Here is an 11,397-nt window from a genome sequence, read left to right on the forward strand (position 1 = left end):
GGTTCAATTTGGTCTTTAATAATAACTACTGTTGACCAAGTTGAAAATTACCATCTGGAAAATGACTGCTTTGCTGGCTGTCCATTTGGCTTCCTCCCTGCTTCCTGCAGCGGGAGCTGTGAAGGGCATCAGGGCGGGTGACTCTCTGCCCTGCTGCATGAGAGCTGTGCTGAAGGGTCAATGGGGAGAAGGGGGCTCAAACTGTCAGAGCGCCCCCTGGAGGATCCACTGCACACCACTCTTTCTGTATATTTTTACTTCTTATTTCCTTGTTTGGTCTACTCTGAGGCTCTTAGAAAGGATTTTCCAGAAGGGATTTCTATTTTTAAATAATATAATGGGTCATTTTGCTTTTTTTTTTTCGTTACATCACATCGTAACTTCAAGTCTAGAATGTGATGGATTTGACAGTATTTATTTCCAAATAAAGCCATGAGTCATGGAACATTTTTGGTCCTGGGGCTTGGGTTACTATGGTAGGAGCCAATGAGATTGCTTTTATTTTAGAAGAATGTAGTTTCTCCAGTGACTTGAAATTTCCATTTAACCTTTGATTTCCAGTGACATTAGCAAGCTACTTCTATATTTAATAAACTTAAAGGATTATATGTTAATTATTATATCTGCTTTCAGAGGAATGTTATCAGTTTATAATTAAAGAAAAGGACATTGTGATCCTATCTAGACCAAGATATTCGTGGTTTGGGATGTCATTTTATAATACGAGAAGGCCCTACTCCAAGGTGAAGACAGACTCCCCAGTTCGATTTACATCCGGCTGCCAAATATCTTTTCTTAGGTTGGGTGGAGGGGGAGAATGGAGTTCACTTCCTCAAGATAAATTTCTCATTTACTCAGATGGAAGCAGTATTTATAGATGGCTACTAAGAAGATAATTTTATTTTTCTGAACATTTCCATGAATCTAGGGGAACTTGAGAATGTGGAAAACTTACATAGTTAGAAGAATATATTTTATAAAGATGCTTTGTTGGTAAATCAGATCAGATTTTCTAACAGGAGACAGTCTTTACATGGTAATATCTTGAGTTAACTGAGCCTTTCCCTCCTGATTTTGTGTTGATTGGTGAAATACAGGGTGTGTGGAGTTGTCTAATTCACATCAGTTGTGTAATAAGTAACCTGCAGATGTACTGAATTGCCTTGGGTGCTGTCTTGTACTCATTAACTTGTAACACAATAAAATCCCTTTGTACAATGTCTAACGAGCACCATGAGCCATAAGTTGTTAATAAATACATTTTGGGTGATAAATCCAAGTTTTTATCAGCCCATCAATACATTAATTTGTGCACCCCCAGAATTACACTCAGCACTTATGTCCAGCTCTGCAGTGCATTGAGACTTCCCTTCCATGGTCATAGCTATTTGGTTTTTTTCTTCTTAATTAGGATGGGGGCACAGAGGAAGAAGAGAGATGACTTACTGGGTGGCCATCTGAAAGACAATGCTGTCAATAAAAACTAACTAGCACAATGCCTTGAGAACAGATTTAACTTTCAACGCTGACCTGACATCATTCTTTGGCTGCCTTCCTATTTCAGTTCTGGCTTCCGGAGTAGTTTTTTGGATCCACTTTTATTTCTTGTGTCATTAATGCATCTGTACCCTAATGTGCTGCTCCTCTGGGGATCTGTTGGATGGTATTTTTTTTTCATCAAATAGCCTGGTAACAAGCAGAACACAATTAATTTAGCCCTTTAGGCAAAACTTAGAATGAACTCTCTTGCCCATTACTGTTCATTTCTATTCAGAATATTATTAAACCTCCCCGTGGTTCCTCCCCCAGGTATCCACGCACCAGCTCACATGCTAGCATGGTGCCTGCCACTGCCATGTAACTAGGGATACTTGGTCAACCCACTTGATATCTGAGAGGTGGTTGGGGATTTAGTTGTGATTTATATATGCATACTAAATCTTCCTTTCACAAGAAAGACTTTTTTTTTTTAGTTATTTCCTTCTAATACCTGATAAAAATGATCAAGTATTTATTTACACATTCTTTTTGAAATAGAAAGATCTATTTGAAATAGAAACTTCTCTTTCTCCAGTTCTTCAGTCAGTGGCAACTTGCCACTCAGTGTCGGGATTTCCGAAATCTGTGACACTGAGTTCTATTAGTTCGTTCTACTTATGGATTTGTGGTTCCTAGGTAGCTCACTGCCCTTGGGGAGAAACACTTTAAAACGGTGCTGATGAAAAGGCCCCACAGAACTCAAAAACAAGACCACTGAGTGGGATTTTCATCACGGAGTAGATAAGTAAAGGCACTCACAAATAAAGGCCAATTATTTGTGAGTAAGAAATTAAATTTAGTGTACGGTGGCTAGAGTTATGTCTCTAAATTCCATGGTGGTATCTATCATAAAGAAAAAGGATGTTTTACCTACAGGGTAAATGTAATGGACAGTAAATTAAAATTTTATTATTTTGAAAATGGTTCTGGATTAGGTGAAAAGTATTTTAATGGGATTTTATTTCAGGAGATTTAAGTTTTTTAAAACATGTATTGAATTTGTGCAATACTATTTCTGTTTTATGTTTGGGTTTTTGGGCCACGTGGCATGTGGGATCTTAGGTCCCCCACCAGGGATCAAACTCAACACTCCCTGTACTGAAAAGTGAAATATTAACCACTGGACTGACTACCAGGGATCAAACTCACACTCCCTGTACTGAAAAGTGAAATATTAACCACTGGACTGACTACCAGGGAAGTCCCAGGAGGTTAGGCTTTTAAAATTCGGCTTCAGATTTTGAAATTAGTTCTCAATAAATAATCAGGTATATAGAATGTTTGCTTTTTTCCTTAAGACTATCAGGATCCAGTTCTGTGGCTTTTCCCCTGGATTTTGTTTATGATTGTGTTCATTCATTCATTCTTCAAATATTGAATGAAGATTGTTTGTGCAGCACCCCACCTTGGCAATAAAAAGGGTGACCATGACATGTGATTTTGTCTTAAAAAAAACTTACATTCTAGACTAGGAGTTGGCAAACTTTTTCTATAAAATGCCAGTAAATATTTTAGGCTCTGTGGGCTAAAACCTACCTTTAGGACTCCCTGGCTCAGCTGCTATAGTATGAAAGCTGCCACGGATGACTCATAAATGTGTCTCAATAAAACTTTATTTACAAAAACAGACCACGGGCTGGACTGGCTTAAAGGTTTTTGGATCTTATATAGCTGACTTAGTGGACAATTAAAGAGGAATTCAATGGATAAGTTTCTGTGATAGGTCAGCTACAAGATTCTATATGTGAAACACATGGACAGTCAGGACTGACCTTCATGAGAGTGTGTGGTCTTTGAAGCCTTTCTAGAACCATGATGTTTACACTGAAGCCTTAACGATGTGTAGGAATAGCCAGGTGAAGGGGGTATGGTTTAGAAGGGTGAGAGAAGGGGTAGATATGTATAGAAAACAAATATTCTAGACAGTAGCTGGGCTGGAAAACAGAGAACCAAATGAAGATTTGACAAATTCTCCTGGTCTAGAAGAGGTTGACATGATTTGTATTTCGCATCGGAGGAAGCAGCCCCTGAGTTCTCATGTGGCAGAGGAGGAACTGAAGTTCTCTTTCCCATGCAGACAGTTTCAAGGTTCAATCAGTTTAGGGCCAGGACTTTGCATTTTAGACAACAGACTGAACCACATGAAATGTGCTGCCTGGGTGACTTCATTTTGTCTAGTGGGTGGCCTGGCAGGAGGCAGCGTGCTTCTTGGGGAGCATAAGAAACTAGAGAAAGAGGAGAGTCAGGCAGGGACAGTGATCCGCCTGCTCCCACGAGGCATTTTCTGCAAGAACAAGACGTCTGTCCCTCACTACAAAGGAAACTGAGTGAGCTAACCAGCAGAGCTAACGCCTTTCCTGTGTTGAGGGTTCTCTCATGCCCACCTGATGCTGAATTTGGTGGGACTTACCTAGAGAGAACTCCAAGGGGCCAGGGGCCGTTTCCTGTCTTCCGGACACAGAAGGAACGTACTCATTTCTCAGTCAAGGACCTCGCAGGAAGCAACATGATGTCGTGGAAGGGGCTGCTGCTGTAAGATGAGACACAAGTTCAAATCCTACTTTACCTACTGTGTGACTGTAGCGAAGTTAAGCTCTCTACATCTCCGTTTTCTCCTCTCTAAAACAGAATACTCTGTTTATTGGATTGGCCAAAAAGTTCATTCAGGTTTTCCCATATGATGTTACAGAAAAACCCAATACCTCTCAGAGTTGTCAAAAAGAAGAAAGGAAAAAAGCAACGTAAATCTATAGCATTGGGACCGGACCTATAGGAGGTACCCCAGAAGGCTTGCAGAGTTGGAGTTGAATCTTTATGGCTCGCCTGCCTTTTTCAGCCCTACTTGTTGTGGCTCAGAAGAGGGATGGGTGAAGGGATAAGAGTGAATAATTGTTTCACGATTGGAGAAACAGTGCAAAGGATAGGACGAGTTCTTGAGAGTTTTATGATTCTGCTCTGTGCTTTAAAAAGAAACAGCAAAGGAGAGCAGTCTACTACTACATTCTCAATGGAAATCACTCATCTCCTCTAACAAGATTTTTTTGTGCATTTAAACCCAGTGTAAATGTTCACCTCTCTAAGTTTATTACACAGGTGAGGTAAAATCATTTCCCATCCAGCTGTAAATTCACAGCAGTTCCTTCCCATCACAACTTCTATAGGGATTCCCTCCCTGTGGGATATGCAATGACAGGACTCGAGTTACAGAAATGGCCTCTGGCCACCCCTGAAGCGCCTCTGTGTTTCTGGCAGACTCGTCCTGTCAACTAGCACCTCAGGTTGTAATTCCCATCAGAGATGTCCTCCTGGTCCTGTACTAGAATAACTACAACTTCTGATTGTTTTTATAAGGTTTCTATGATCTGATGCTTGTCTTCCTAGGTACCTCCAACCCCATAATGTAATCTGAGGACACCTCGGGGATTCTTAGGAAGTCTAAATGCAAAGAGAAAGCCAGAAAGGATGCAAGGGGTACCTTTTATATATGCTGTTTGCTCCTTGTCACCAGCTGCAAGGGTGGAAGGGAGAATCTGGAACTCTGTGGGAGGACTTTGAGCTCACTTGGTATGTGACAACTCCAGTGTCCTGTCAGCAGGCAGCCAAGGCCTCATATCTTGCCATCCTGTTTCCCTGGAGCCCCAGCCCTGCCCAAGCATGACTTCTGTTTTGGAAACTCAACTCTGCAGACCACTGGAGCCATCACTAATCCGTGGGACTGGGCAGTCACTGATGGAGACATACAGCTCAAGCAGGACTCAGGACAGCCCTGTCAAAGCCATGTTGCACACAGAGGTTAGGCTTTGTCCACCTATTAGTTGTAGAATTCAAGAATGTTTGCTGCTACACATAGGTGAACGCTGAGGTCAAGATGCAAAATATCTTGTTCAAAATGCCTTGGGCAAATCCCTCGTTTTTAAACTTCTATTCATGTTCCTTCCTCAGAGCTCTATTGATTTCTTAGTGTTTTTTTTTGCAATGATTTGTTGAGCTTATGTGTCAATATAATCCCTTTGTAATTTGATACAGCTGATTTTTTTAGTTGTTTATCTTTAAACTGAGTGGTGGTTTATCTTTAAATTGAGTGTTTGTTTTTTGATACACAGGAGCTTTACACTTTCAGGTGATCAATTGTTTTTATCTTTTGTAATTTTGATATCACATATTCATCCCCATCTGTTTTTCAGAGAAAATATTAAATACATACCTATATTTGATTGGAAGGGGTGTTTGGGGATTTTCTTTTTAACTTCAATTCATCTCAAATTGTTCTTGGCATCTGGTATAAAGTGAAGATTTCTTTTTTTTCCCCAAGGAATTCCTTGGACCAGGAGCTTAACCATAGTTAGTAGGCATTTATAATTTCCTACTTGGATTCTGTAGAAACCATAAGAATGAGGAAAATACATTCCTGTCCCTGTGGTATTAGTCTTAGCAATGAAATGAGATTCACAAGCCATGGCAAACAGGTGTTGGGTACACACTGACCTCAGGCTGTAGCACAAGGAGGAAGCCACTGTGGCCTGGGGCCCAGTTCATAACTTGGACGGAACCTCCTATTCTTTCTCAAGTTGATATTTGGCTACTAAGTTGGCGAGCAGCATAAGCTTGCCTCTCCACCGAACACACCATTGATGACAAGATAATCCTGTTTGATACACACCAGCCACTTGAAACGGAGAAGGCGATGGCACCCTACTCCAGTACTCTTGCCTGGAAAATCCCATGGACGGAGCCTAGTGGGCTGCAGTCCATGGGGTTGCGATTGAGCTACTTCCCTTTCACTTTTCACTTTCATGCACTGGAGAAGGAAATGGCACCCCACTCCAGTGTTCTTGCCTGGAGAAGCCCAGGGCTGGGGGAGCCTGGTGGGCTGCTGTCTATGGGGTCACACAGAGTTGGACACGACTGAAGTGCCTTAGCAGCAGCAGCAGCCATTTGAAATAACTGTTCAAATTGTGTTTAAAAGAATCAGCTGTTTTATATTGACAAATGGCCATTACTTAAGGCCCAGAGTCAGAGTTTGAAACACTCTGAAGTCTATAAGTTGGGGAAGTGGGAGGGATGGGGGATGCTAAGACTGCGAGATTAGAATCTACAGACATTTCGAGGTTGTGGAACAGGTTCTTGCATGTGTCTTTTAAAGATCTTTTTAAGAGCAGAATGCCTGTACTTGGGATAACTTATGGAGATTCCTGCACTGAGGCAACAGGAAGATCTGGTTCCTCCAGCAAGAGTCACGTGAAAGGAAGCAGTTCTGACCAGTGACCCCAGTTGGCTTCAAGTTAAACACTGCGTCCACCACCTGGAGCTTAATGCAGCTTTCATCTCAACTCTTCTTAAAAACGGTGGCCACTGAGAAAGGAAAAAAGCAATAATATGCATATATTAATGCATATATGTGAAATACAGAAAAGTGGTACAGATGAACCTATTAATTGCAGGGCAGGAATAAAGACATAGACACAGAGAAGGGACATGAGAACACTGCGTGGAAGGGAAGAGTGGGATGAATTGGGAGATTAGGGTTGACGTGTAAACACTACCATGTGTAAAATAGCGAGTGAGAGTCTGCCGTATAGCATGAGGAGCTCAGCTTGGTGCTCTGTGGTGACCTAGAGGGTGGGAGGAGGGGCTATATACACAGACATACAGCAGATTCTCTCTGTTGTACAGCAGAAACTAACACGACACTGTAATGCAATGATACTCCAGTTTGGGGGAAAAAGTGGTTACTGGACTGTGGAGAGCACACCATCTTCGGGTACACAAGAGGGAGAGTTTGCTGTGGAGTCATTTCCCTCTCAAGCAGACAGTCTCTGGAAGGAGATTCCCTTGTATGGTGTTAGCCCAGGGTCAGACAACAGAAGTGTAAAATTACTTTGTCTTTGCTCTTTTGTAAACCGTCAGTTGAGCGTGCAGGGTGCCACACACAGGGAGTGAGTCGCCTTGATTATCTTTCTTGAATAGTATGTGCTGGACATTTCCCAAGAGCAAAAATACAGCGCGAGAAAGTAGCAGGACATTTGTGTCTTTGACGGTTTTATAAAAGAGTCTTGAAAAGGAGGCTATTAAAGGCTGTGGTTAAAATTACTTATTTATAAGGCTGTTTGCAAACTGAGAAAAGATGCCTCCATTCCAGAGATCATGGGAAATAAAATGAACTAACTCAAGACTAATGGCCAGTTTAAAAAAAGATTCGTAAAGGTTTATGGTCAGTAGAACCTTGTGTGGTCTGTATAAATGAGTATTCAAGTTCTCTTAAAATGTGTGAGAGGCTGTCTGCAACTTTGCTTTGTAAGAATATAAGCTAATATGTTCCTGGTGGGTGGTTTCCAACTGTATGTAGCTCAGTTATTTAGTGTCAAGGATTTTTTTTAATGTTTAGATCTTTTGCACATTTCAGGATGACTGGAAGTCTTTCTAGAGCAACCCTCACTTGTGGAAAAAATCATTGTTTTCTTTGCCAACACAGAACAGGTCTTTGTAATGGTTGAAAGCTAGGAAGAAAGCACAGTCTGAGGTGATCAAATAGGCAGACAACAGAGCTCGACTTAACTCCTATCAGTGGTGTCTCGAGGTTTTATCCTTAGATTCCAGTCATCTAAAAATCAATGCTTTGTTCTTCTTCCTTTTAGGAAAAACTGTGTCTACCCCATCACATTCTTGAAGAGAAAGGCCTGGTCAAAGTGGGCATTACTGTTCAAGCATTGCTAGATGTGACTGTAGCGAAGGCTCTGTTCACATGAGACCGACTCCTCTCTCTGGTCGGCTCAGACGCTCTTCCAGTCAGAGACCCTGGACTGTGCTCTCAGCACCTGTCCCCTCCACCCTCCCACTCCCTGCTCGTCAGTTCCCCAACTCGAGTTGAATTGACGGAAGGACATGAGAGAAGATTTCCTACCTTTCGTAACTGACTCCGACATTAAGGTGAGACAAGTAATTACCTAAAGCCCATGAGGGAGCTGGTTGTGAAGAGCGGAGCAGCACATCAACGCCTTCTGCAGCCTCCTTCCTCCCTTCCATGCTCACCCACTGCCATTACCAAAACACCGAGCACAACCGTTTTGCGGCAAGATGCATTTGTTTTTATTAAAACCAAACACATTGTATATTTCGTGGGGGAGGGGGGTGGAGGGAATGAAACTCAATCAGGTTTTTCGCCACCAAATTTTTCAAGAAGTTTCTTGAGACCATTGCCTTTAAAAAAAACAAAAAACTATTTTCGACATACAAAATATTTATATAAATATTATTTATTAGTGAGTTGTTATTCATCCTTTGGATGCAAATTGTAAACTAGGAAACTATTTTATTACTGCTTTTTTGTGGTTAAACACTTTATTTTAATATTATAAATATTGAGTTATTTTCTATCCTCTTTGGTGTGCAGGTAGTTCTAGGTCTCCATAGTCATGTTTTCTGATGTATATGACTCAAAAAAAAATTTAAGCAAAAAAAAACAGGTGCTTCTGTGACAAAAACTGTTTTCTGGGGAGCCATTATTTACACTTTGGTTTATGGAACATTGGTCTTATTTATATTTCTGCATTCCATCCAGCTTCCTACATTCCAGCAGCCCTGTTGTCCCTTGATATAATGAACTGACTGAAATCGAGAGAGCACCCCAAAGTTATTTGTAAATAGCCGTGATGGAAAAAAGACATATTAAACTTGAATATAAAAATGTGAACAATTCTTTTTTTGGGTTCATACTTATTTTGCTATGCACAAAACATTCACGTTTTAACACAAAGAAGTGACGAGTGTTGGCCTCGTGTGTCTTGTCGTGTGATTTTGCACTGTAACCTGGGTAGAAGTCTAGCACCGAAGGTAGGTAATAAGGAAGTGGTGTAGGAGAGGGGAGAGGAGGAAAAGATGATTCTGTAACCAAAGTGTTTTAAGGTCAGCTTCATTGAAAAGTGATTCAGAAAGAACTTGAGATACAGGACCTAGGTCAGGAAACCAGCACTTTCCACAGCTGCCCGTTTTAAAAGAGGCAACAATTCTGAGATGTAGACGTGCTTATTTTATTGCAGCTTAGCTGGTGGCTTTCAGAGTAGCCCATAAAACACTGTAAGACTCACAGTGCCTGGTGTGAAACCTCAGACGTGAGTCAGTGAATTGGTGGGGCAGATGGATGCCACGCCAAGGTGGGCACAGGAGAAGGTGAAGTAAGTAGTATTTGTGAGCCTGAAGGGCCCAGGAGGGAGCAAGTTCAAACAAAACAATGACTTGAGAAAACCCAGCAAAGGAGAGGGATCCGTGTTGGTCTGAGGGAGTCACGTAAGACTTCACAGACACATAGCCTATTTTAGGCAGTTACAAGCGTGTGCACTCACCCTGCAGGTACAGATTTCCCAGGAATTCGTCTTTCCAAGTCTTGTGAATGCTGACTGCATCTTTGCCTCTGTGAAAAGCCATTGTTGAGTTTTTAGAGCAGCGGCAGCCACAAGCTGTAAGACAGATGTGAACACAAAGAGACCAGGAGGACAGTGTGCGTTGAACACAGACTTACATCAGCCAATGCCAGGGCTGCCCTCCCGTCTGGGCAAGGGGGGAGGGGACGCTGAAAACAGTCGTTTGGATTGGCAGCTAGCAGTTACTTCCTGTCAAATGTACTGTGCACTTTAACCTAATTGAAAATATATTTTAATGTTTTCCTGTACTGCACAAATACCTGTTTTGTCAAATAGCATAACAATGTAAAAAAAAAGAAAACACTTTGAACAAAGAGCGTATTCAATGTTAGCCACAGTCAAAGGTTGATGATAGAAATAGGAATTCAGATGGCTGCACCTTGATGGGCATTGAGAATGCAGGGTCCTGAAATATTTTTTTTTACATGTATATATGGCAATATGAAACTCTGTAATCCTTGTTTTGAAAGATTTTTTTTCAGAATTAAAATATTTCTTTTGATACTAATTTTCAGTATTTTCTTGCAGTTGGCTGTATAATATGGATGGCTTCAATATTTTATAAAATGCGCTTTTTTTTTTTTCTTCAAAATGGAATCCTTTGTGTGGCTGAGATGTCTTCAAGATCTTTGTCCATTGCTTACACGTGCAATAAGATGTGCATGGCCGGCCGACAGTGCCCTAAGTGGACAGAATATGCACAGTGCAAATATCCTTCCTTTTATGACTTAACAGCCATTAAAACTTTGAATCTGTACAGACTATCTTCTGATTGACTTCCCCATCAGATGCAGAAAAGAAATCATACGTAGAGTGTCACTGATGAAACAGATTGTGTCAATCATCTAGTGTATATGTTTTTATGTTGTGTATTGTGAAATATAAAAATAATATGCGTATATAGGATAGGACAGTTTTTATTCAAACTAAGATCCCCGAAACACACAGAACATGAGCACTCAAAAGCAGAGTTGCTATGATTGGAGGGGTTGGTGAGGGAGGGCAGTTGGAGTCCACGTGTACATCAGACCTCTCCACTCGTCCCTTGGGTAGTGGCCCCAGAAGTGTCCGTGAGGAAATCTGAAGGTTCTGTGGTGCTTGCTGTGAAATCCTGGGGTCTGGTCCTCCCTCCCAACTGTCTACTGAGGAGTCCGACCCTCAGGGAGCTCAGTGACTTCTGATTTCACCTCCCATGAGTCCAGGTTGGTGTTACCATTTTCCCCACACGTCCAGCCTCCCTCTGGGAGAAGAGCAGCTGTTTTGAGGGATTCAGGGGAAAACAGGGACAGATCATTTCTGCTTTCTTGCCCCAACCCACACACAAGAGCTGAGACCCCAGCCTGAGCAGGAACGGCTGGGACCGTATCTACCGAGTCAGGAAGAGCTATGCCCGGCCTGTGAGGCTCTTGACTGCAAGTGCTGCGACTGTACCCAAAGCGTA

General features: G+C 41.7%; 1 protein-coding gene across 2 annotated transcripts in view; it reads left to right on the top strand.

The window, feature by feature from the left end:
- LRCH1 (leucine rich repeats and calponin homology domain containing 1) overlaps window positions 1-10,464 on the top strand; it is a 215,336-nt gene extending 204,872 nt beyond the window's left edge. For both annotated transcript variants that reach the window (XM_086328954.1, XM_086328955.1), the window contains exon 19: window positions 8,175-10,464. In XM_086328954.1, coding sequence (XP_086185080.1) covers window positions 8,175-8,285 — 111 coding nt within the window. In that variant the 3' untranslated portion in view covers window positions 8,286-10,464. The remainder of the gene's footprint in view (window positions 1-8,174) is intronic.
- The last annotated feature ends 933 nt before the right edge of the window (window positions 10,465-11,397 follow it).

This window comes from Bos grunniens, chromosome 12 (genome assembly GCF_055505025.1).
Source record: "Bos grunniens cultivar Pamir isolate PY7600 chromosome 12, Bosgru_T2T1.0, whole genome shotgun sequence".
Taxonomy (NCBI): Eukaryota; Metazoa; Chordata; class Mammalia; order Artiodactyla; family Bovidae; genus Bos; species Bos grunniens.